The following is a 25,692-nucleotide window of genomic DNA, read 5'->3' on the forward strand; positions in this document are numbered from 1 at the left end:
CCACACACCCTCCCCTTGGTCTGAGCGGGTCTGAGGGTCCCACCGTCTTCCTCCTGCCCATCCCTCTGGGGAGGAAGAGCCTCTGGAGGTTAAGGAGGTGGGAAATCTCTGCAGACCCCACAAAGGGTCCCAGCGTCAGCACGCTTCACGTTGCTTGTGCTGCTGTGGCTGCGTTCTCAGCAGTTTACAGACTGCAGTTCCACGCCAGACAGTGCACGGGCTTGTCTAGTCCTGGGACCCCACCCCATCCCCAGAAGTCTGCATCTTAATCCACATTTCATCCTGGTGCGATGGAGGCAGAGGATGCTCCCTGATCTGCAAAGGCCAGCGGTGAGGACAGCTCTGTGCCTGCCGCCCCGCCTCCCGAACGCCCACACCCGCTGGCTCTGCGCTCTGCCCTTTCCAGCTTTTCCATAATTAAAAGCCTCCTATATCCGCTTCCCATCTCCGTCACCCTATCCCTGGGCTGTCCCTGTCGTCTGCTTGTTGGTGGGGCTGGGGCTGTGAAGGGGGCAGATCCGCAGCTGAATTCCAAGGATCCAGAGAACCTGGGGCCGCTTGGATCTCTGTACACCGCGACACCTGCTTCACATGTGGTCACCTGGGTCCTGGCTGGAGCAGGTGGCTTCAGCCTGGGACACTCTGGTCTCAGCACCCAAGTGCCCCTCATGAGCCAGCCACCCTCACCCCTGAGCCAAGCACCACGTGGACCTGTGTTGGAGGTCATTGTCCTGTCCTACGTTACACAGATGGCGCCCTCACTGGCTTTTGCAGGATCCGCTTTTGGGGCACTGGTTTGTCCCCGACTGTGGAGCAGAATCTGACTGTGGTGTGTTTTCTTTTTAAATTCTAAATTCAGTTTTTAACTGATGCCCTGTCTCAGTCACTTTCTTGCCCCGGGACACAATACTCCACACCCAAGGCTTGGAGGAGAAGAGGCTGCTCTTGGCTCAGGGGTGCAGTCCTCGGTCAGGGGGGCAGAGGGACAGCTGCTCTCCCCACAGCAGGCAGAGCCAACGAGAAGAGGGAGGTGCTGGGGACAAGAACACCCCCTCCAAGTCAGACCGGGTGAGCACCCACCCCCAGGCCGCCCCTCTTCCTGACTCACCCTGTGGGTGAATCCACGATGCACACAAGCATACAAGTTTGTGCATCGGCGGGGCTGTGGCCGGGCGAGTGGTACAGTGGCTGAGTCAGGCTGGGCAGGTCCAGCCCTGCAGTGCTCACTGCTTCAGAGCGCAACATTCAAGGTCATTCCTGTCTGTGTGAGATGTGTGGTGTTTGACACCCTGAGCAGCTGCACCCCAGGCCCTTGCCCTCCCGTTTGGCTGTGACCTTGGACCTGTGGTCACCCCCTCCGTGTCCCCACTGCCCCACACTCCGTCCTTATGAGGTCAGCTGAGTGAGGTCTGTGGAGTGTGTTCTCTGTCACACCTAGCATTGAACTGTGTAAGCTCAACATCCTTTGGGTCCCTAGATGGGGTGTGTGCCCGGGGCAGGTCCCTCCAGACCCCTCGGTGTCCAGCCCGATGGTCTGGGACTTCTGCCCAGTGCTTGTGTCCCCATATTGGGTGTAACCCGTGTGTGTCCCCCGCCTACCCTACCAGCTGTGACCCTCACACTGTGGGCGGGCAGCTGCCGAGCTCTGAGTCTGATAAAGGTTTGCTGTTTGCTTTTTGGGTTTAATCTTTTCTGGTCTGCTAGGAGCCGCTTCTCTGTCTTTTTTTGTTCCTCACCTCTGCTCACTGTCTCCTGCTCCATCCCATTTGCAAATGCTGTATTTCCAGTTTTTCACTCAGTTCTGCTGTTTCTTTTATCCTCTTTCTCTCCCTCTTATTTCCAAGCCTGTTTGAAAAACCTCTCTCCTTGCTGTTATAGATCTTTTGTTTTTCCCTTATTTAGTTTGGGGTCCCTCATGTAAGAGAAGCCACGTGTTATTCAAGCTCGGGTATCTGATTTATTTTACCCGAAGTCCTGGCCTCAGGGTGCATCCATTTGCCTACACACGGCCCAGGCTTGTCCTTCTTTATGGCAGTGGAGTACTCCACTGTGAATAATTTCCTCACCCATGCATCTGCTGAGGGGCTTCTGGGCCATCTCTAAGGTGGAGCTGTTATAAATCGTGTTGCTGTAAAATGTGTATGCGTGGATCACTGCGATTTAGCTCTTTCAGGGAGGGATCTGGACAGGGAATAAAACAGAAACAGTGGGCCGAGAGATGAAATAGGTGAGGGCGCAGTGACAGGAAAGATGTCTTTCCACAGTAAGCACAGACAGATCTCTTTGGAACACTTTAGACTTGAGGGTGCAGAGGGTGTGGGCGCAGGGCCGCCTGCCATCCACCGTACAGTTGCAGGACGTGGTGTCCCGCCTGGCGGTCCCCAAGCGGAGCCTCCCGTTTCCTACCCGCCCAGCGCTTCTCGCCGCAGCTGTGCCTGCCGTGCCGACCTCGCCACTCTCCCGCTTCAGCGCGTGGCCACGGAAAACCCGGCTGCTTCTCCACGCGCGTGAGCCTCCGTGCCCCGGTGCCAGGGGACCTTGTGCGTCTTGGAGCCAGAGTTTCCGTTCCAGCAGCTTTGCAGAAGCAGCGCGGCATCTCCCTCCTCCAGGCTGTCACCCAGCTCGCCCACGGGAGTCCTTCCCGCCCTTCAGTTTCCATTTCACTGTTTCAGAAGGGCGCGTCCCCCCTCGTTTGGCTGTGTATGTTTCCTTCCGGTTGAAGAGGAGCTCTCCGCCCAGATCCTGGCTCTTTTTCTTTGAACAGGGTCTCCCTGTGAGCTCAGCCTGCCTCAGCCTTCCCAGTGCTGGGTGACAGGCCAGATGAGGGCTTTTATTTTGCATGTGGCCTGGTTCTGAGGGGGACTTGGGACCTTCTGATGAGCCAAGTAATCCCAAGTCTCCCTGCCTTTTGGCAGGGCAGCTCACTGCTGGCACTTTGGGCATCCGGAATGTTCTTATCCTTCCAGCTCAGTGCGTGCTACACAAACCTATGACTGTCCCATTTTGGTGTCCTGTTTCATTTATAACCCACCTTCTATATTGGTAAAACAATTATTCACTCAGCAAACTCCTGTCTGTACCTATTTGAGCCAGTAGGCATGCAGGGAGGGGACAGAGGGGCACTGAGGCGAGCAGGTTGGTGGGGGGCACAGAAGGCGGGGAGTGGAGGGGCTCCGTGTCCTGGCATCCCCCGCAGTCATGCTGTCCTCAGACCTGAGCAGCATTGGCAGAGCCTGCACTGTGTTCTCTCTGGACCCAGGTGGTACCTGATTACCTGTGTCCCTGCAGCCCCGCACCCTGCCTGTGGCCACCTCTTGTCCAGCCCTTGGTGCTACACCCATCTTCCTTCCCAGGACCCCTGCAAGCTTCTAGCTGCACCCAGCTGACTGGTTGCACTTGGCAGCCGGCCTTGGCTGGGAACAGACCGTCTCCCTAGGTCTGTTCCCAAGCTGCTGCCCTGAGGAGGGCTGTGGTAGTGGACATGGAGGAGCAGTGACCTCAGAAGAGGGAGAGGGAAGGGGGTTGTTGTGGGATAGGCTGGGTCTGGACAGGAAGTGCTTCAGACAGAGCGGCAGCACATGCAAAGGTACTGGGGTGGGCCAGGGCCAAAATGTTCCTGACCTTCAGACAGCAAAAATGGGGGCCCTATTGGGGCAGAATGGGGGGTGCAAAACCTTACCTTATGGGAAATGATAAGCCCAAGGCTGTCAAGCCAATTGGTAGGTTTGTCAAATTTACATTTAGACAAAGATCTCTGTGCCCTGGGAGGGTAGCTTAATAGTTAGAGCCCTTACCTGGCACCAGTGAAGCCCTGGGTTAAAAATTTAAAAAGAAAAATTTTAAAAAAAGGACCCAGCACTGATATGTGCTACAAGACAGCGTGACAGAAAATGTGTCACCTAAACATCACAGCCTTATTTGCATGTGGTGATCAGACTGCGTTTTGGGGGCAGAAAGTGGCCGGGAAGTGGGCAGGACAGGAAGGGGGTGTTGGGGACCGGCTGATGGCTCCAGCCTCCTTCAAGCTGCTGACACACAGCGCCATGTGGGAATCCATGCGGGGGGCTCAGGAGGAAGAGTGGTCTGGGGGAGGAAGATGGGGCCCTGGCCCAGAAGCAGCCATGCTGGGCGTGGTGGGCACGGCTTAGCATTGCGGCTGGGCCGGGTGAACAGCTGAGGTAGGACGCTGTGGGTGGACCCCGGAGAGGACTGGGGCAGGCCGTGGGCAGGGCTGAGCCACTTCCCAGCTGCACCCCTATGGCCGGGACACCCAGGCCGCACAGCGGGGGTGTGCGTATGGCCGGTTCGGAGGTTCTGCACAGAGGGTGCCGAGCCACCCCTGCCTGGCCACTGCATCACTGACCACCTGAACTGGCCCCTGTGAGCCATTTGCCCCCATTCCATCCCCGCCCTGGGTTTAACACCTCAGCCCCGTGGATGTCACCTACCTTGTCCCACATAGCCCCACTCTGCCCTGTGCTTGGCCTCCTGCGTGGAGCCTGGACCAGAACGGAGCTGGTCACAGGCAGCTGCAGAGGGCGCAGGTGGGAGCAGGGCGACGCCATGGGGTAGGACCCAGGTGTCCCCAGCTGTCGGGAACTGGCTATGGGTGCCCACAGGTCCTGGGGTAGGACCCGGAGGGGGTGTGGGACCTGCCAACCAGGCTGCTGGGAGAGCGGTCAGTTCCAGCTGTCACCCCTGCTGCCCCCCACCACAGCCTGGAGCTGCCACCAGCTGAGCCTGGGGAGGAGACTGCCGGTGTGCTGCTCGGGTGGGACCATGGCACGAGAAGGTGGGAAGTTCCTAACAGATCAAGGAGAAGGTGCCCCTGGGATGTGGTGCGCGCCTGTGACCCAGCACTCTGGGAGGCTGAGGCAGGAGGATCACTGCAATTTCAAGGCCAGCCTGGGCTACACAGTGAGACTGTCTCAAAAAACCAAAATATAAAAATTAAAGAAGAAGCGAGCTTTGTAACACTGAGCTGCTCACCTTCAGGGCAAGAGAATGGATCCCACGGAGTTCACTGCTCCGGGAAGGCAGAAAGGCCATCCACGCCCTCCAGGGGGAGATGGCAACTTAACTCAGGGATTTGGGGAGTGACTTTCCACGCCTTGTCTCTGGCTCTGAGTTTCACTCCCTTGATCCCCGCACCGACCAAGAGGCCAGCGCTCCCTGTAGCAGCTTGAGGACCGAGGATCTTCGGTGCTGGAGCCCAGGCCACAGGAGGTTGCACTGCCGCTGCCCGTCGTAGTTTATCTCACTGGGCCGCAGCTTTGCATGGGAGGAAGGGGCTCCCCAGAAGTACGGAGCTGCTCCGCATCGTGGAAGGCCCGACTTTATTTCATGTTTTACACTGTATTGTATTATTCTCGCATGAAAACATTATTCAGCGGACACCCCCACCACACAGAGACCGGGCTTTACACCTGCCCGTGCCGGGCGTCTCCCAACACATTTGCGCCACAATACATGAGTCCGAGCTGCACGGCTGGGTCACAGCGCTGCTCTCCCAGCAGCGCGGACCTGAGCCACCCTGGCCCACCAAGTGCGGCCGGGGACTCAGGGGACCTGGCCCAGCTTTCCACTTCGGTCTCCAGAGAAAGCTTTGGTTAGGAACCACATTTCACAATGTTCAAACACCTCCCCTCTGTGCTCAGTTCTGAGAAGTGGGACATTTAACCGTGTCATCTGGGGTGGTGACGTTAGATTTTGTAGAAACCTAAGGAAGCCCAAATGGGAACAGAAACAAACGACAGGAATGTAACACTTCGTGCGGAACCACGGGGATTCCACCACCTCCCAGGCTCTGAGTGCGAATGCCGCATGCCTTGGATAGAGGATTCCAGCAAAGGACAGTGATGAGTGGGGACGGCGCTGGAGCCGTGAGGGCATCGGGGTGAGACCCGTGTCACACACACACATGACGGCCAGGAGTTCCCGTGGACACGTCTCCTGCTTTCTTGCCTTTTCCCTCAAAGTCTAAGAATGTTTGAAAAGTTTAATAAATAGTAGAAAAATAACCTTTTGTTTAGAAACTCTGAGGTGCACCTGTTGCCCCGTGGTGTGAGTTCCACATGGTGACCGAGGTCTTGGGGGCCACGGGGACATGTGGTCGGGTAGTGAGGGCGGGTGTGCCATGTCCCCAGGCCCCTCTCCCTTGGCCTGCCCCCTCGCAGCCCTGCCCGCTGCTCCTCTGGTCCACGCGAGTCCGTTGCCACCCACCGGGGTCAGCATTCAGCGTCCACGGTGTGCACAGTGACGGCCGCCTGCAGGCAGTGGCCTGGGTGCAGCGCGGGGCGGTGCGGGTGGCAATGGTGGAACCCGTGGCTCAGCAGCGCAGCGGTCTGGGGAGGGGCGTCCAGGTCCAGGTCCTCGTCGTGGTTGCTGACGTCCACGCCCGCAGACAGGGGGTCGCTGTTGCAGGGCGGGTTCTCGCTATCCTCCTGGGGGCTCATGGTGCTGTAGCCTAGGGAGGAAGAGAGCTCACAGTGAGGGGCGCCGGGCTCTTCTGGGACCCAAGGATTCGGCGCATGCAGGTCCCCCAGCCGCCGGGGCGCACACGCTTCTGTGGGTCAGCAGTTGCTAGGGATTTACGTATTAAGAGATCTAGAATCAGCAGGGTTTTCCTAAAAAACGTATCACAAATGTATGTTGCTGTGTTTTGTTTTTGCGACAGTCTCATGATGGAGCCCAGGCTGGGCTTGGGCCCATGTAGATCCTCCTGCTTCAGCCTCCAGAGTGCCACTGTGCCTGGTGTAACACCCTCTCCTCCCATCTAATGGGGAAGCCACGCGGGCGCCCCCGGGACTTCCCAGAGGCAACCCCTCATTCTACAGCCCTTCTACCTAACTTCCCTGTGGTGAGGTCAATGCCATGTCCGGATTTTAGAATTTGCTGGAAATCTGGGAATGGAGGGGGGAGGGAGGTGCAGCAGAAGGGGCGGGGCAGGACAAACGTTTTCACCCACAGGTGACAGGTCGGAGGTCTGCTGGGGGGTGGGGAGACGCGTCCTCGATCCCGGGGAGGAAGCACCGCGGAGCCTGTCAGAGGCGTCCGGAGTCCATCTGAGGGCGACGCAGGCTCCAGGAAGGAGGCCATCGTCCACAAAGAGGGACAAGGATCAGACCAGGCATCTGCGCTTGAGCTCTGCCTTTCTGTTTTACTGTTTGCTTGACGGTTGCTAGGAAACCAGCAGGGCCACTAGTCAGGCCCGGACGCGCGCGCCACCCAGTGGCCATGCCGAGTCACTGCAGGAGGCTCCTTCTCGGAAGGACCCTGTTTCCCCTGGACTCGCGCTCTGCCTCTGCCTCCCAGGTTCTTTGGACCTGGCCAATCGGGAGGGGAAAGCCCTTCTCCAGGGAGAGAGGGCGCTGGAGCCCAGCTGGGGTGGACCCTGGGTTCCTCCCCGCCACTTCAGCCACGGTTTTCCCCAAGCATGGAGGATGGAATCGGATTACTGCACTCGAAGCTCTGGCTGTGCTCAGTGTCTAAGAGAAACAACTGCCCGGGGTGGGGTCTCCACAGGACGCTCGGTGACAGCTGAACCTTGGGGGACCTCGCTACCAGTGTGTCTTGCGCGCGCACGTCCAGTTGGCTTCTGTGGCTTGTGCGGGGCGCAAGCTCGATGGAATCCACCCCATACTACAGGGTCCTGCAGATCCAGGGCCCTCCAGGGGCTGCAGGTCCATGGAGGATGTGGGGGGCTCCCACCTCCTCTAAAGGGGGGTGGGGTGGGGGGTTGGCTCTTCCAAGCCAGCTGTTTCCTCCAGGATGGGAAACCCCTTCGGAGAACAGGGACTCAGACCGCGGCCTCCAGGGTTTACGGTATTTCACTTAATCCTGGTGACTTTAATACCGAGGACTTTTTAATCCTTTTTGCCATTCCTTGGAGAATCAACCTGGGACCCTCACAATGAGCTCGACCTTTATTTTTTATTTCTGGTACAGGGTCTCATTAGGTCACTAAGTTGCCCAGGTTGGCCTCTAACTTGTGATCCTCCGGCCTCAGCCTCCTAGAGTGCTGGGATTACAGGCCTGTGCAGCCCACCAGTTTCTTAATCTTATTTTTAAGTATCAGGAAACTAAAACTGAAAGTAACTCATTAAAGTCTTTGTTTGTTAAACAAAACGAAATGGAAGGATAGGCTGGCTCCTCCTGTGCCACCCTCTGGAGTCTCTCATCTTAGTACAGGAGAGGGGGTGCGGCTTCCCTTGCAGCCCTCTCACATCCCTTGTCCCTTATTCTCGGGAGATCACAGGGCAGGACAGAGGCCAGCCCTCGGGGGACCGCCCGCAGGCCTAGGGAGGTGACATCAGCAGGCGGCTGGGCAGTGTGCAGAGTGTGGGGCACGGTGGCTTCCCCGTCCTTTGGTGGCCCTCTGCTGAGAGCTATATTCCATTCCGGCGGACAGGAAGAATCCAGGTACTGTGAAAAATGAACTCCAGCCCTGAGCTGGAACCTTTCATCTCCGCCACGCTTCGCAAACCTGCTCGGTCTCCTCTGAGTGCACAATGATTTCTGCTGAACTTTAGTGGCCTGGGCCTGTTTTACCACTCAGAGCAGTGGTCCTGGCAGAAGGGATTCCTGCAGCTTCGGAGGGTATTTTTTTCTTTTTTTTTTTTGCGGGGGAGAGGGGAGCCAGGAAGAAACTGAAGGATTTAAGTTTTGCTCAGGCTCTGCACAAAAGGGTGCAGGCTGCCGGCTGGTGGGGGGCCATCGTTGGGAGCCCCAAAACCTGGCAGGTGATGGGTGGGGGTAAGGAGGCCACAGCAGAGGAGCTGCTGTGCCTGGGCTTTCAGCATCTAGGGTTAAGCACAGGACCCAGGCTCTGAAATTGAGGCCTGGTCTGGGAGGAAAACAGCGAGCTTCATGGGCCAGAGGCAGTGACCTAACCCGTCCCACATCTGACTTGGTGAAGGCTGTTGCTTTGGTCTCCAACACCCTGGGCTCCTGATTTCTCAATGTGCAAGCCCAGCTCTCGAGAGGCTGAAGCAGGAGGATCGCTGTGGTAAACTGGAGGCCAGCTTGGGCTACACAGTGAGACCTGTCTCACCCCCGCCCCCAATTGACCTTCAAGGTTCGGCAAGTTGGCAGGATCTCCTGTGCCTCCCAAGAGCCCAGACAAGGGCAGAGATCACTGGAGAGAAGCAGGGCATGGATGCTTGTTGGTCCCCAAGAGTACATGGTTGGGGAGGGGCTCCTCGATATGGGGTCCAACCCCCATATTGCTTTGATTTTGAGACTTGGTCTTGCTAAACTGCCTGGGCTGGCCTCCAACTTGCAACCGTTCTGCCTCAGCCTCCCAGTGCTGACACAGTGCACAGCTCTTCCATTCACACTGGGTGGCAGGACCGGAGGGGACCTCTTTCATGGAGGAGGGAGGATGGGGTGGGGTGGGGGGGAAGGGGGTGCTGTGTGGGTGCAGGGCTGCTCATGTGAGCCTTCATGAAGACCCAGAAGCCGCCTGCCCACCCAGGGGCACCTGGCTCATCCTGGCTGGGACACAGCATCCCTGGGGCACCTTTCGGGGAAACCAGGGCAGGACAGGGCGTCCAGGCCCGACTTACCATGGTCACTCTCCGTCCCCGACCGGCCCCAGTAGCGTCGCCTCCTCTCGGGGCTGTGTGCGTGGCGCTCGATGACAGCAGCGATAAAGCGGGTGTTGCTGACTGTGAGGGCGGAGGACAGGGGTCACCCACAGGCGGCCTCCCCCACCCTGCCCGGGCCCTCCCGTGCGGTGGCCTTGGTGCATCTGGGAAGTGGGGTCTGCTGCTCAAGGGGCTGATGGAGACCCAGTCCCTCCCCTTGGCCCAGTGTGAGAAACGGACAAGGACAACAGAGCAGGGGACGGGATGGGAGGGCGCTCCAGACCCAGATGCTCGATGCCAAGGAAAAACATGAAATGGCAACGTCCTGTGACTTCCACAATACAGCGAAGACCTGCTCTGCTCTTAGGAGAAAGGGAGGGAACAAGCCCTGAGGCCAACGCTTCCTGTGGTTTCTGGAGCCGGCCTGTTGGCTCACTCCTATAATCTCAGCACTCGGGAGGCTGAGGCAGGAGGATCCTTGAGAGTTCGAGACCAGCCTGGGCTACAAAGAGAGCTCAAGGCCAGCCTGAACTGCAGCGACACCCTGTCTCAAGAAGACAAAAACAAAGTTTCTGGGAGCCAGCAGGACAAAGCCCAGAGCGTGGACTTGGGACAGCGCCCGGGTGACACTCACTGATGCCCCTGTCCTCGTGGCTGTCCTCGTCCCTCTCGTCCCTGTCGTTTTCCAGGTTGGACATCCGCACCGACATCTCTGCCGTGGGTGGGGACACAAGTGTGGCAGTTCACCCAGGAGCCACCACAACCTGGTGCCCCGCCAGGACCAGTGACAGCCACACAGGACGGGAACACAGAGCCTGGGCTCTACACAACTCAAACCCAGACTGAGCGGAAAAGGGGGCTGAGGCACAGACTGCAGCAGGCAGGGAGCCACAGCCAGGGAATGGCTGCGTGGGACAGGAGCCACAATGGCCTGGGCCTTTCTCCCGGGGGAGGCCAGCCTCACTGTCTTGGGGTACAGCTGGCACAGCTTGGGTCCCGGGAGAGGGCCCCACTGCCCCCACCCACAGCATCTCTGCACTCAGCACCCGGGCCCCCCAGGTTCCTGCTCAGTGCATGCCCCTCTACCTGGGGTGGGGTGATGCTGGGAAGGGAGGGAGCAGGGGTCCCAAGGCCAGAAAGGGACTGGTGGGGTCGATATGGTAAAGATTGTGAGGTTCCAGGGATGATACCCACAAAGCTGAGGAGGCAGCCTGCCCTCACCTTTTAAGTTCAGCCTGGCTGATTCTCCTGCCTCAGCCTTCTGGGTGCTGTGTGTAGCGCCCCCCCCCCCCCCAATTCTTAGAGGTTAAAACAGCCACGGCCAGGGTCTTCCTGGCCCCAGAACAACTAAGAGGGGCCAGGGGAGGGAATGACGTGCGGCCTAGGCCACTCTGCACGTACCTTGTGCCGCCAGGGGCGACATGTGCTGGTGGCTGCGGCGGTGGATCTGGTGGCGGTAGGCGTAGACAGCCAGCACCAGCACCATGATGCAGCCCATGATGCCCCCGGCCACCGGGCCCACGGGCGCACTCTTGATCATGTTCAGTGCGATCACCTCGTCACCTTCAGCAAACACAGACAGACAGATGCCGTTAGGACCCGTACGGCAGTGGGTGGGGGAGTGGAGGGGCGCTGGGGTGGGAGCTTGGGGAAACGGCTGTTTCCTGCTGAGCGCCTCAGAGAAAACCCTGCGGTGCAGCAGAGGGGGGCAAGGACTTTCTGGTCCCCGACAGGAGCACAAGGGAGCAGACAGAAATTGCTCCATGCTCAGGGACCCTGGGCAGGAGGAACAGCCCTGGAAGGTGAGGACACAGGCCCGACCACAAGGAACCCTAAGCACCTGTCAGACTGACTGCAGCCGGGTGTGGTGGTACACGCCTGTAAGCCTGTAATCAGCACTTGGGAGGCTGAGGAGGACCGCGGGAGTTAGAGACCACCCTGGGCTATAAAGTAACTTTAAGGCCAGCCTGAACTGAACAGTGAGACCCTGTCTCAAAAATGCACACGAAAATAAATAAAATTAAAAAAACCAAATGGATCCACTTTAGAGCTCGGGGCTCTCTTTGGGGCGGTGGAGCTGGGCCCGACTCCCCATGGTCCAGCTGCGATTTAAGGCTGCACGGATGCATAAATAAGGGCACAGGCGGTGGAATCGGCCCCAATCTCTGCACCCAGTGGTGACATGCTGTGGCTGCACTCTTGGGTGCAGGGAACAGAGCTGTGGACCCTGGACACTGGGATCCCAGGGGGGAACAAAAGCTGCACAGCTGAGCTGGGAGCACCTGTGCTTCTGATCCAGCACGGCCAGGCCAGGGCCTGGAGTCCCTGTGCATACATGGGAGCACTTAGTGATAGCCAGACCGCACTGACACTGGTGCCCCACCTGTCCCCACCTGTGCCCCTAAGCCTGGCTGGGTAGTGTCCAGGGCAGCGGAAGGGCCACAGTCACTGCAGGTGTGGAGCTGGCCTGGACGGTGACCACACCTGGGTTTTCTAACAATGAGCTGAGGCGCCAGGGAACAGGGAAGATTCCTATCGATCTCTGCCCTGGGCTCGGGCAGGAGTTGTGTCTCCAGAGGGAGCCACGCCGGCCTCCAGGGAACATACCAATGGCGCCTGTGTCGTCCACATAGGGGCTCTTGGCTCCCACGATACCCCCAAAGCACTCCTTCTGAGGTGCGCAGTAGGACTTGTCCAGGTGCGTCTTACCGTCGCTGTCCACCACACACCACTCGCAGTCTAGCACCCCGAAGCAGTCCCTGAGGGGTGAAGTGCACGTGTCTGAGGGTGGGCACTGAGCCCAGGCTTTGGCCCCCAGGGGAGCAGGGCTGTTTGCAATCCAACAACGCCACCCGTACCAGGGAGGAGGCAGTGCCAGCTCAAAGCAGCTTAAAACACCAGACAGGAACAGCCCTGGGGATGCTGAGGTCCCGTGCATGTGGACACAACAGCACCAAGGAAGGAGATGGCAGCCACACCGGCCTGGGAACTAGTGACTGGGACACTCAAGACAGATTCCGGGACTGCCGCTTTCCTGGCACATTCATGGGCTCTGTGTGCACTCAGTCCGGGGAGGACCCTCACCCACTAAAGATCAGATCAAACTGGGTGCAGTGCTGTGCCCTGCAATCCCAGCACTGGAGGCTGAGGTGGGAGGATTGCCGAGTCCAAGCCAGCCTCAAAGACAGTGAACCTGTCTCCAACAACGACCACACCTGGAGCACGCTGGAGCCCAACTCTGCTGAGAGGCTGTGGGACCCAGGAAACCCAGACCCGAAAGGCAGAGGGACTCCGGGCAGTGCAGCTGAGAGCGGAAGCCCCATCACCGCCTGGCCACTCACCCACTCTCCAGCCGCTGGCTGCACCTGCTGTTGACGCACTGGCGCAGGGCGTCCTGCAGCCCTGGCTCAAGGGCCATGTACGTCACCGGCTCCTGGTGGACCTCACAGCTCGGGTTCCTGGGGGAGGCGAGGCCCAGTCAGGGGTAACCGCGACCTTCCCTGCTGCTCAGCGCTCGTGCAAACGCATGCGTGTGTGTGCGTGAGGATTCTGTACCACGCTACACAACAGCCGCACACAGAATACAGCCCCCTCCCATTCACCTCCTTCCATCCACAGCCCCTGCAGGCACTGTCCCTGCACCTCCACACCCAAAGGGTGCTTCTTCCTGAGTCCAGGGAGGGCGTCTTGGGAGGTGGTTTAGCTCCTAACACCAATGCGTGGGTGGAACCCTGCGTGAGAGGCAGGTTCCTGCGTGTTCATCCAAAACCAGGGCGCGTGGCCCGTCTTGAATGCTTGTAATATTGTCGGTGTGGGTGTGTAACACACATACCCCTCACCCTTGCACCGCAGTGCAATTTAAACCTCTGGGTGAAGGATTCGGGGTCAACATGCAGTGTCTTTACCATTGCTGCCCTGCCTGATGTTTTGACATTTTTCAAATTTTTTCTTCTTTTTCTCCACGAAATAAAATAGATTTGGGAGAAAATAAGTAAATTTAAACCTCCGAGCCCTTGGCATCTGACCTCTGGTCAGTGAACAGGTCATGTGTTGTGGGAAGCACGTGCTGTGTACTTCCCAACCCAAGACAAATCCACAGCCGTGTCCATGGCGGTCTCCTTTATGTGCGTGCGTGAGTGCAGATACCCGGGGACTGTACACGCTCACACGCGTTTACCGGTTCTCTGCGTTGGTGAGGTTGCCGGTGCACTCGTTGACCTCCAGGGGGCACTCACAAGGGCATTCGCATTCATTCTGCTCCATCCTGCAAAGCAAGAGGTGCCGAGGCGGGGCGTCCCTGACTACTGCGCATGCATGCGCTGATGGGCAGCTAAAGCCATCTACCGGAAAGGTCTGCGTGCACATCCGGGCCTTGCCTGCCTGTGGCCACAGGATGCAAGGGTCCTCCTGGCTTTGAACTGCCCTGCAGGTGGGGCCTCCTCCCTGGGACATCCTCTGTCCTGTGCATCATGCAGGGGCCACTTTTAGGGCATTGGCTAAGCTGGTCACCAGCTGGGGAGCCCAGGGCGCCGCTCAGCGCGCTTTACCGGTGACAGTTGAGGCAGAGCCGGTCCACCATGCTACATGCGCAGAAGGCCAGAGAGTCGCACGTCTCGTTGACGATGCCAACGAAGGCATTGGTGCCTGGGATCCTCGCCAGTCGGTATTTGGAGCAATGGCTGCCGTGCACAAGGTTGGTAAGGTCCCCCTGCGGGCCGGGAGGTGTCAGGGCGATGGTGAGGCAGGGACAGCCACACAAAAGCCTCCTGCTGGCAGAAGTCGCATGGTACTCCAAACAAGAGCCACTCCCGACCCAGCAGGCAGGGACGGCTCCCACTGGGCTGTGTGGGTGCTACAGACACTCTGTCTAGGTTTATGCAAATAGAAATCTTTACGGCTGGTTCTTTTTATGTCCTGCTTTGGAAAAACAACAGATTTAATAGATTTGGAGAGCCTGAACATTTACTGTATTTTCCATAAGCACGTGAGTAAAAAGGGTGGCAAACGCACAGGAGGAGTCAGGCTTCCCGGGCTCCCTGTGACCATGGAAGTCTGTCTGGGTCTCCCCGGGACACAGTGGCACTCGGTCTGAAGTGAGTCCCCAGGGCCTCCCTGCCCAGAAGACCTGATTCTGATACTATGTCCACGTCTCACACCCCCGTCCACTGGACAGCTGCTGTTTGCCACTGACCTCCTGACACTCAGTTTAGGATTTTTGGGTTTGCTGAGCACCTCTTAAGAATTAACTCTACACGAAATGACCGACGCAGACACCAATCACGAGTGATAAAATAACAGTGTCCTTTGAATGCCTTTCCGACTGTTGGTGCTGTCTCTTCCCATTCCGGGCCTTTCCCAGTTAGAACAGTTACCATTGAGGGTCTAAGATCCCCAGGCAGAGCCAGGTGAGTTCTGCAGGATTTCAAATTCTGCAGAGGAGCTACGTGGCACCAAGAAATTCCTCTGCGATGATCTGCAGGATAGTGACCAAGTGCAAACCCCACCGGGGCAGAAGAGGAGGAAGAGAAAGAGGACACAGAGAAGGGGAGGAGGGACAGGTGCAGGAAGGGGGAGGAGGAGAGGGAGGAGGAAGAGCAAGAGGAGGGGGAGGGAGAGGTGGAGGAAGGGGAGGAGGAGAGAGAGGAGCAGGAGGAGCAGGAGTGGTGGCTCCCCAGGAGACTTGAGAGAAGGTGCGGGTGCCCATGTGTACATCAGCATGGAAGCGACTTCTGCAGATGCTCAGAGAGAGGCCAGCTGAGTCTTCACACAGGCAAAGCACGAACGGAACACAACCTCGAGACCAACGCGTTCCCGCTCCAGCCTGGGCTTTTCAGCCCACAGTTACCAAGCTGGAGCCGCCCAGAGGCCTGTCCCTCTCCCTGGGCAGGTCCCCCGCTCACCGCCAGGCTGGTGTTGAACTTGTAGAACCTCTGCACGGTCCGGTCACTGAAGCTGTTGCACAGGTTCTTCCTCACGAAGTTGGGGTGGTTTAGGATGTCGTTGGCCACCAGCGGCTCCTGACGAGGCCAAAGAGAAGAGGGGGCCAGCGCCGTGTGGTGGCCGCGAGCTGGTGGCCCCCTTGGCGGCGCCCTGTACCTTGTGGGTGATGTGCTGCTGCTCCACTGGGGCGTGTCCCTTGGGGTCAATGAGCGTGGGGTGCGCCACCAGGTAGCCCCTGTCCTCCATGATGAAGCACCTGGCGGGCGGGGACGCCGTGAGCAGCTGGGCTTTCACGCAGAGTCGCCTGGCAGCAACCTCGGGTTCTCCACCGCCCCATTGAGAATGGGGAGATGGCCCCTGCCTGGGGTGGCCGTCACCGGGACTGGGGCTCACAGCAGTCAGTCCCCCCTCCCGCTCTACTCTTGCATGGTCCCCCAATCACCCTGCGCCCTGTGATTATTTGAAAGGATGTGCAAGCAGGAAGTCTGTTCCCTTTAAGCCAGAAGACTGGAAGGAAGCAGACTTGGGTTGTGATGGATACAGACGTTCAGGAGACTGTGTCATTTCTCCCTTCCAAGGTAAACACACGCCCAGTGCCACAGAGGGGAACCTTGACTCCAGCTCTCTTGGGTCTCTGCCCTGCTCTGCTGTCCCCTCCTTCCACAGGAGTCCCCAAGGCCCCGTCCAGCAGCAACATGAATGAGGACAGGAGATAAAGCCAGCGACTGAGCCTGTCCAGAATGCTGGCTTTGATCGCACACATGCTGCTGAGATTTCTGGGGCTGTGACAGGAGCTGTGGAAGCTGCTGGAAGCTCATGAAGCCTCCAGTTTAATGACAAGTTAAAATCAAAAGGACTGCCCAGGAGGGCCCTCTAGTTGTTCTGTGACCAAAGACACAGGAAGCCGCTAATGACTGACTTCCAGGGAACCAGGGTTCTGGGGCCAGGCGCCAGCCATGGCTCTTGTACGTGCTGTATTTTTTCAAATCATAAACACCATGTATCTTAGAAAAAGGAAAATAAAAAAGAACAAAACCTAAGAAGAATTCTCAGACCATAAATTCAATAATCTCCTTCTTTCCTTCCTTCGTGATCTCAGAAAGGGATACACTTGTCCGAGTCAGCCTCCAAGTTGCTGGCCTGGGACTTGTAACTCTCCTGCCTCAGCTCCCGAGTCCCAGGAGAACAGGCATGCAGCCCCACGCGGGGTTGTTTTTTATCCCGGCTGTGACTGTGTGCGGGCCTGCCATGTGTCTGCAGACGCTGACCCCTGCTTGCTTCCCTTCCGCCTGTGGCCGGGAACGGCGCCCCCAAGGCTCACCTTAGTTTGTTGCCACCATCCTGGTTGCACACGGGCAGCTGGTCCATGAGGACCTTGTAGAAGTACCTGAGGGTGAAGTCGATGCCCATCACGGCCACAGTATGCCCGGAAGACAGCTGTGTGCTGCAGGTGGAAAGGGGGACAGGACAGGGAGCTTACTTCAGGGGAAAGCTGTGCTGTGTCCCAGGGCTGCAGCTCAGCTCCAGTCACCCGGGGTGCCTCCCCCTCCTCAGGCCAAGACACCAAGGGTGGGCTGGGACTTGGAATGCTCTTGCCTCAGCCTCCCAGAGTGCTGGGATCACACTGCACCACCACACCTGGCTCAAGGACTGATTTAGTGTCCACGTGAAATTTTTTGAGAGAAAACATCAGAATCCAAGTATGGCCCCCGATAAGACAGCCAGGGGAGCCCCTGCAGGGCTGGCTGATTGCCGAGGCTGCAGTCACTCAGAAAGTGGCTGGACTGTGGGAGGTGGACGCTTCTGGACCATGGTCGCTTCCAGCAGCTCCCAGGGCGAGGGCCCTGGCTGCCCCTCACGATCCCCACATTTTAGGTCAGGAAACCGAGACCTCACAAAGGTGGGGACTGCGGCAAGTCCCAGAGACGGCCTGTGTTTTTCTTCCTAACACTAGGGCCAGCCGCACACAGCACAGTTCCCTGCCCAGGCCTCAACTGGCGGCTGCCCAGACTCTGTTCTTTGTGTGACACAGGAGCTGGGCAAGGGAGAGCAGTCCAGATGTGATGTCCAGCATTGGCCCTGCTGTTTCTGTCACCCAGGCTCTGGGGTCACCACGAAGCCTTTCCGAATTTCACTTTTCTGGCTGGAAAACAGAGCCCATCACAGGGCCGGCTCTTGGGGTGGAGTGAGGGGTGTGTTTCCAGTGCTCAGCAAGCAGCCCGGACCCCAGCAGCGCCCGGGAGGAGGTCACTGGGGGGCAAAGGGCCATGAGGTGAGAGGAGGGGTCTGTCACAGCAGGAGAACACGCACTTCACAGATCACCACTACCGCTGCTGCTGGACGGGTGGACGCTCCGCTTCGAGCCCTGGCTCTCTGTGACCTGCGGTTTACTGAGCAGAAGTCTATAAGGGCTGTCGTGTGTCACGGTCCGCCTGTCTGTTTCATTAGGTGAACAACACCAGAGGTCAAACCACCACACCGAGATTCTCTCCCACAGCCACCCGAAAAGGATTGGGACCATGAGGGCCTGGCCAGGTCCCAGGCTGGGGCCTGGTGCCTCCGACTCCAGGACCTTTCCCTGGCTATTAAGTCAGAGTGGTGAGGCGCTGCTTCGAGTTTGATTTCTTGTGTTGGAGCAGGGATGGAATCGCAGTTCTCGGTTTGTGAGTGAGGTAAGCATGGCCACGGGGATGACAAGAGACGCGTCGTGTGGTCACCTTCTGCTCACAGCACCGGGTCCGGGCCCCAGGTCTGACTCTGTCTGCCATGCGGTATCCAGGCTGAGCTGATCCGATTCCTAATCCTCCTCCTGCCACCCAGAATGAGCGCAGTGCAGAGGCCGCCTTGGGCATTGGCCCTGCCAAGTCCAGACTCAGACTTTCACCTGCACTTCAGATGGTGGTGTGGTTACCATAGCAACTCATAAAGCAGTCCCAGAAACATCCAACCAAACGGGCATTTCTATGGGTGTCAGACTAGGCTGCCTGCAATCCCGTCAGAGACTTTAAGTGCCAGAAACCCCAGAAACCCCCAAACACAAGACTGGGTCTGTCACCAGCCTCTGCTTGTCACCCTCACCAGCGACCTCACTCCCTGAGACAAGGCCATGCCATTCGGGGTCTCAGGCCACAAAGGAGGCTCAGGGAGGCCGGGACAGAGCCACTGGGTCGGCATCATCACCTCCCTCTGGCCCTCTGCGAAGCACGAGCAGCATGACCGTGGCAACAACCACTGCGTTTGGGTACCGGACCCGGGTGTGATTCCTGACTCCTCTCTGATGCCCATCAAGCTGATTTTGACAAGGACATCGATACTCTGCTTCATGTCCGAGTCCAAAGAGCACATGGCACAAAAATAACCCAAGTAAGGATCACCGAGCCCTTACCAGGCACCAAGCAGGATTCTAAGAGCTTCCTGGGTATTATTTGAGTCCTTAAATGCTCACTTCACATACACCCACAGCCTTCTCTTATTGGTGAGAACAAAGCCAAAAGAGAAACGGGGTCAGTCCTGGGAACGCTGCCTGTGTTAGCAGCTGGTGAGGCTCCCAAGCTGGTGCACAAGGCTCACATCACCAGGCAGACAGAGCTGTCCACCAGTCCACCCAGCATAGCCACTGCTTCTGAGGACCAGAGGAGACGCGATAGCTTTGTGGTCTACACTGTGTGGACTGCAAAGCACGCAGCTTTCAGTGGGAAAGGGCCCCCTCAGCTCAGCAGGGTTCCCAAAGCCTGCGGCCTGAGAATGCACGTCCAGCAGGGTGAGGCAGATACTTGTTCTGGGGAACAGAGGCTTTGGGGTGACTCAGAACCCAGGGCTCACACTGTCATCCCTACTCTTGTGAGAATTACGTAGATCAAAGATGCAACAGGAGGGCAACCAGAAGGCGGATCCGAACCCCGGCTTCTCTAACTTGAGGGCTGACTTGTAAACACCTGTGAATGAGCAAAATTCCTGCTACTTACTCAGATCCCAACCCACATGCGTGTGCCCTTGCACGAGTGTGCAAATCTGCCCTTCAAGTCCCAAATGTGCAGGAGAGGATGTGAACAGCTTCTGATGAGAGGAATAAAAATCAGGCTTTTATCCCCGTTTTAACTATATTTAAAGCCAAAATATAAAGAAAGAGCAGAATAAAACATAAACCTCAGGGAAAGGGAGCTGGATCTTTCGCTAAAGGGAAGCAGAGCAAGGCACAGAGAGCAGAGAGGGAAGGAAAGAAGGCATTGTGCCGCATCTATGCACCAACACCCATGGAGCATGCGCCCGCTACACGCAGCAAACACGGAAAACGAAAACAAAAATAGGGGGCTGGGGATTTAGCTCAGCGGCATAAGCGCCTGCCTTGCAAGCAGGCAGTCATGAGTTCGATCTCTGGTACCAATAAAAAACAAAACAAAAACAAAAACAAAAATGAAAGCCCAGTTCTGGCCCACAGCGCTGTAGTCAGGACCCTGGGATTCCGTTCATGTAAAGAAATGGCCTCTATTTGCTCTTCCTCGAGGGATGAGGCTTCACATGGGGACAGACGCCTCACCACCGACTCCTGGGGGTGACGCCCGGCACCGGGGCTGTGACAGAGACGGGAGCACCGCTGCTCTTCCACACAAGCTGCTGCAGCACAGGCCTGGGCCGCACCCTGAGAAGAAGTCAGCAGCCGGCCGCCCACGGGACCGTGAATCCCGGTTACCTGGCTTGCTCGCTCGCACTCCACTCCTGCACCCAGAGCCCCTGGACTGCAGAAGTCAAACCCCGGCAGGACGGGCCACCACTGCGCTGTCCTGTGGTCCCCTATGCTGAGAGGATGCAGCCCCTGGAGTGTGCAGGGGACTCCGTGATACCACTGCCCTCTCAGGGACACCTCAGGGACACCGGTAGCTCAGCCTCTGAAGCAGTGGCGTGTAGGAAGCACACAGCTCTTAGCTCCATTGGCGGTGACAGGACCTCATATAGCGTTCCCAGCACATTTGTTTCCAAAAGTCTTGTTTATTTTTTCAAAATACAGTTTCCTGGACAAATTGAAAAACAGACGACTTCTAAAGCCTTGAGCCCAAACCCACGAGCGGCAACCTGAGGGCTGCTTTCCCCTCTCATCATAATGCTGTTGGCGGGCTCTCGGCCCCTGCCAGGTCTTCCCTTGGCTGCGTCAGACGTCTCTCCAAGCCGCTGCACCCAGGCCCCGGGCTGGAGCCTTCACCCCTCAACTCACAGACACCTCGCTCCACAGAGGGTGGGAGCAAGCCTATTCCACCATCCGAGGGATCTGTATTGCAAACTTTTTTCTCTTTGGTACTGGGATCAAACTCCTGACCTTGCGCTTACCAGGCCAGTGCTTGAGCCACTGAGCTAATCCCTGGTCTCCCTGAAGGATGTGAAAGGACTAGAAAATCAGGGACGGTGGTACCTTGACGAGTGGATGGTGTGGCTGATGGTCACGACGTAGCCGGCTCCACCGACGTCCAGGTAAGGGCCGGTCAGGGAAATCAAGCCTGGGTTGGCCACGGCATGAAGGTACCTGTGGGGACAGAGACTGGTCATTTCCCAGGAATGGAGGACAAGGAGCTCATAACAGTTGCCCTAAACCGTGCCTACGGTTTATGGAAATCCCAGAGGTTTATTACCTTATGTGTCTGACTGTAGCTTCAACACAAGAGGTTAAGGGATGGTGAGTCTCCTAGTTTTATAAAAATACGACCTCACTGTATGTGTGGCTTTGTTTTGTTTTTGTCTTTTTGAGACAGGTTCTTGCTCTGTGGGTCAGGCTGGCCTTGACTTCATTATACAGCCCAGGCTATCCTTGAACTTGCAGTGATTCTCCTGCCTTGGCCTCCCGAGGCTTGGGATTGCAGGCGTGCACCAACATGCCCAGTGACGTGCGGTTTTTAGAGATCCGCAGCACAGAGGTTTTAGAGGCTGAAGCCACAGGGATCAGTGGATGAGGTAGAAATGAATGCCCTCAACTGGCATTCTTGGAAATTAGACTAAAATAAAGCCTGGAAATAAAAAGATTCTGAATTTTTATGTGCAGGTCCCATATGAGCCACGATTTAATACCACAACCACAAGAGGCAAGGTGAGGGTCACCCACTACGGAGGACATACCACGCTCATGGCAGGAACCAAACAACCCACAGAGACTCATGCCGGCCAGGAGAGAGGCATTTCAGTCTCTGAATCTCCGTGAAGACATAGAAACTTTGTAGGCAGTGAAAACCCACAAGGCTACTGTTAACGCCATGGCTGGAAAACCATGGGAGCTGGGTGTGGTGGTACACGCCAGTAATCCCAGCACTCTGGAGGCTGAGGCAGGAGGATTGCTGCAAATTTGAGACCATTCTGGGCCACAAAGTGAGCTCAAGGCCAGGCTGAACTACATAGAGAGACCTCATCTCAAGAAGACAAAAAACAAACAAACAAACAAACAAACAAACAAACAGGAAGAAAAGGAAAAAGAAAACCCAAGGGGAGAGTTCTGCCCCCAGCATCTGCAATATGACTGCTGAAGTCACCGTGCTGTGTGCTCACCGCATCCCCAAGGCCCCAGGATGCCCTGCGACTCACCACTGTCTGCGGGTCGGGTCGAAGGCTTTGTCCATGAGGGAGCCAGGGTAAATTCTGAGGACACCGTTGGGCGTTGCTATGTAACGGCGAACAATGTAAGTGTTCAGGCTGCTCATTTCCATCTGTGTCATCCATTCATCAGTGACGTGGCTGGTCGCCATGACTTCATTTCGGACAGAGAACTGGGAACAAAAGGGGCCACGGTGGGGCTCCTTTAAATGCTCATGAAAAGAGTGGGGCTCCCGCAGAGAGGCACCAAGGCTGATCCCTTCTTGAAACTCTGCCCATGCAGGTGGACGCTTCCAGACGGGGGATGACAAAAGCTCCCAGAGAGGCGGCTCCTCGGAAGAACGCCCTGGCCAGGCTCTCCCTGTGGGAGCTCGAGAGAACTGGCTCGGCTCCCGGGCAGAAAGGGGGCAGGAGAGTCCCACGCTGTCTCCTAACTATACCCCTACTGGGGAAACCCCAGCTCCACTCCTGTCCCGGGTCTCAGCTTCCCGGCCTGGGCCACCCGTGTCCCATCACAGGTCGCTGCCATGATGCTGTCCAAGTCCTGGGGTCCCCGAGTGGCACTCACTTTGAGCCCCGGGTTGGCTATGAGGCGGGTGTTGTCGCTGAGGTAGGCGGTGTAGTGCTCCACCATGCGCTTGGTCTCGGGCTGGCTGAGGTGCTCGTAGGGGGACGAGAAGCTGCCGGCTGACAGCATGACGGTGGGGCTCTCTGCAAGAGAGGACGGAGGGCATGGACCTCTGGGTGCAGCCTGGCCTGGTCGGGCCTGGCCCTGCAGGGTGCTGCAGGACCATGATGCCAGTGATGTGGGGCCAGGCTGTGTGGAACCTGGCCCGACGATGAGATGGACCCAGGGCAGGGGGATAGCGGCACGGACCCTGCACATCGACAAGTGAGCAGGGGTGGATTAACACCCACCGGGCACATGTGCTCAGGAAGTGACGGCTGGCAGTGCCAGAGACACTGCTGAGGGAGAGGGAAGAGGCCGGACATGTCCGGGGCAAAAACAAAGCTGAAACGTGACGTCTGCCCTGAGGCACATGCACTTTACGCCTGGTCTTATCTGAGTGGAAGAGCACAGTTTCCCATTTCAGAAACAAACCGATATCGTCCTGGAATTTCTACTGTTCAAACTTGCTGTACTTTGGAAAAGCACCACAAGGCACCACCTCAGTGCAATCTTGGGTCGTTCCTCTTTCCTTTTGTCACTTTTCCCTGGTGTCTTGTTGCCTTGCAGTCTGGAGACTTTCCTCTCTGGGACAGGAGATGGAACCCAAGACAGTTTTGCTGACCTGCATCCTCACCCCCTTTTAAAAATGTTAAATTCTGAGACAGTGCCTCAAAGATGCTGAACGTTCCAGGCTGGGCTGGAGCTTGTGATCCGCCGCCTCAGCCTCCCAGGGTACTAGGGTACAGGAGCACACCACTACATGCGGCTCAGACCTGGGGTCTGTTGACTGTACTTGGGCGACAGATGGAAATACTAGTGGGGACCTGGGGTGTAGCTCAGTAGAAGTTGGCCAAGCACAAGCCAAGCCCAGGATTTGAACCGCTAGGACTAGGAAACCGAACAACCAACAAACACTCCCCAGACTCCACGAATCTGCAGGAAGGCTGGCGCCCAGGAGCCTGGGTCTCCCTCAGGAGGGCCCCGTGTGATTCTGCCTGGGGCCACACAGTGGGTGCGGGGTGAGCGTTGGTGTGATGTTGGATCTTGGGTTGGGGGTTTAGCTCAGCAGCACAGTGCCTGTCTGCAAAGTGTGAGATTGTGGGTTCAATCCCCAGTACTAACAACAACCGAAAGAAACTCGGTTTCTGTGCTTAGACTCAGACTCAGATCTAAGCCACAGACGTTGGCATGGACTGTGCCACAACCACCCGGTTTAAAACTGGACATTTCATAACCTGCCCGATGAAAGGACCCCGCTGGACCCTGTTTCCTTTCTGTTCCTCTGGTGATTCAGCCCTATCAGCGGATGGGGGAATGAAGGCTGTGGTTCCCTTTAGCAGAGGCTCCGAACTGGGGCCCAGCTCGATCTGTGCCACTCCTCCCATCCCTTGGAAACTGCCCAAGGCAGGCCTGCGGCTCCGTGTACTGCAGACGTGGCCTCTCGGGTCCCTGCTATGGGTGGGTTCCCACTTTCTTCTCCCAGGCTTCGCTCCAGTGACAGCCAGAGCTGTTTGGTGATTCTCAAGAAGATTTTACGACAGGATTATGGTCACTCTGGGACTGTTAGGGTGAGTCTGCTGTTCTCAGGAGGCAGTGGGGAGCTGGCCTGTGCTTTAACAATGGGCCACAGAGGGAGGCGTGGCAGAGAGAGGTGAAATGTCCTATGAAGTGGTCTTCCTTGTGTCTAGGAAATAGACAAAACTTTTTGGGGGGTAGGGTGGGTACTGAAACAGGGCCTTTACACTAAGCTACATCCCTGGCCACTTACTTTTCTGTTTTTGAGACAGTGTTTCCCCAAGTCACTCAGTTACCCCGGCTGAGTTTGTACCTGGAATTGTCCTGACTCAACTTAAAGAATGCTGGCATTACAAGCCTGTGCCCCATGCTTGGCTGGATTCTTGTCTTTTTGTGATGTATTTCCACCACCCTCCTGCAGGAAGCTCTGACATAGAATACCTGATCACCAAATCTCATAATCCTTGCCAAGGAAATCAGTAGCAAACCATCATCTGCAGTAACTTCCTGTACTTTCCATTCCCTTTCTCTTGTATCTCACTTATCCTGCCCCTCATGCCCAGCAGACCCTAAGCTGCCTGGGTGACCCCGCACACGGGTGGAAATGCCTGGACAGGGGGAAGGGACAGTCTTCCCAGCACTGGTGCTGGTCAGCTCCACCTTTTCTGAGTGACCTCTAAGAGGCAGCGCTGTCATGATGAAATACAATACAACCCACAAATGTACTGTAATTAAGCTTTCTAGTAACCATGTTAAGAAATCCGGAAAGAAATTTATTACATTAACTAAATACTCATGGACTCCAACCCGTCAAAACTATGGTCACTGTAACAAATAACAGAGGTAAAAACTAGCTGTGTGCTTCACACCTCCCAGACCTCTTGACCTGGCCCTATTCAGAGGCCCAGAGCTACCGTTCGGCTGGCAGCCACCATACTGGACAGCGGAGCTACGAGGGACCCAGAGGAAATGGTGAAAATCCAGGCCTAGTCCTGGAGACAGCTGAGTTTCAGGAGAGACATCTCTCTCCCCACAGTGGCGCGCCTGGCCTCTCTTTCTAAATTGCTGGCGCATGTCACAGAAGGGGCTGCAGAGCTGGCCAGCTCTTCTGAGCTCGTGTCCATGAAGAATGTTCTAGAATGGCACATAAGGCAGAAGCTCTAAAGCCAGTGCTTGAGTTTGGAATGTAGAGTGAGGATGCCTGGCCTCGATCCTCTTCCAACACGGTGACCCCTGCTCAGCTTGCCAGCTATGCACGGATTCTTCACTGTCGAGCATGGGACCCTCCTGGCCGTGAGGAGAGGAGTGGACAATGGAAAGGGCACCTATTCTCTGAACTGAGAACACCGTGGGGCCGTGTCGGGCACATGAGGGATGGCAGGCCTGGGCAACACGGGTCATATGAATCCT

At 57.0% G+C, this 25,692-nt stretch overlaps 1 protein-coding gene across 1 annotated transcript in view; it reads right to left on the bottom strand.

Moving 5' to 3' along the window:
- Window positions 1-5,319: 5,319 nt before the first annotated feature.
- The window catches only part of Cachd1 (cache domain containing 1), a 153,831-nt gene continuing 133,458 nt past the window's right edge, over window positions 5,320-25,692 (bottom strand). The window contains exons 14-27 of the mRNA XM_003479120.5: window positions 22,666-22,808; window positions 22,089-22,270; window positions 20,932-21,042; window positions 16,849-16,971; window positions 15,684-15,783; window positions 15,488-15,604; window positions 14,135-14,295; window positions 13,765-13,851; window positions 12,929-13,045; window positions 12,195-12,346; window positions 10,989-11,150; window positions 10,222-10,299; window positions 9,567-9,668; window positions 5,320-6,466 (exon numbers count right to left, since the gene is read on the bottom strand). Of these exons, the coding sequence (XP_003479168.3) occupies window positions 6,228-6,466; window positions 9,567-9,668; window positions 10,222-10,299; window positions 10,989-11,150; window positions 12,195-12,346; window positions 12,929-13,045; window positions 13,765-13,851; window positions 14,135-14,295; window positions 15,488-15,604; window positions 15,684-15,783; window positions 16,849-16,971; window positions 20,932-21,042; window positions 22,089-22,270; window positions 22,666-22,808 (1,874 nt within the window). The 3' untranslated portion in view covers window positions 5,320-6,227. The remainder of the gene's footprint in view (window positions 6,467-9,566; window positions 9,669-10,221; window positions 10,300-10,988; window positions 11,151-12,194; window positions 12,347-12,928; window positions 13,046-13,764; window positions 13,852-14,134; window positions 14,296-15,487; window positions 15,605-15,683; window positions 15,784-16,848; window positions 16,972-20,931; window positions 21,043-22,088; window positions 22,271-22,665; window positions 22,809-25,692) is intronic.

This window comes from Cavia porcellus, unplaced genomic scaffold (genome assembly GCF_034190915.1).
Source record: "Cavia porcellus strain 051 isolate PalLab524CR breed Dunkin Hartley unplaced genomic scaffold, mCavPor4.1 scaffold_1, whole genome shotgun sequence".
NCBI lineage: Eukaryota > Metazoa > Chordata > Mammalia > Rodentia > Caviidae > Cavia > Cavia porcellus.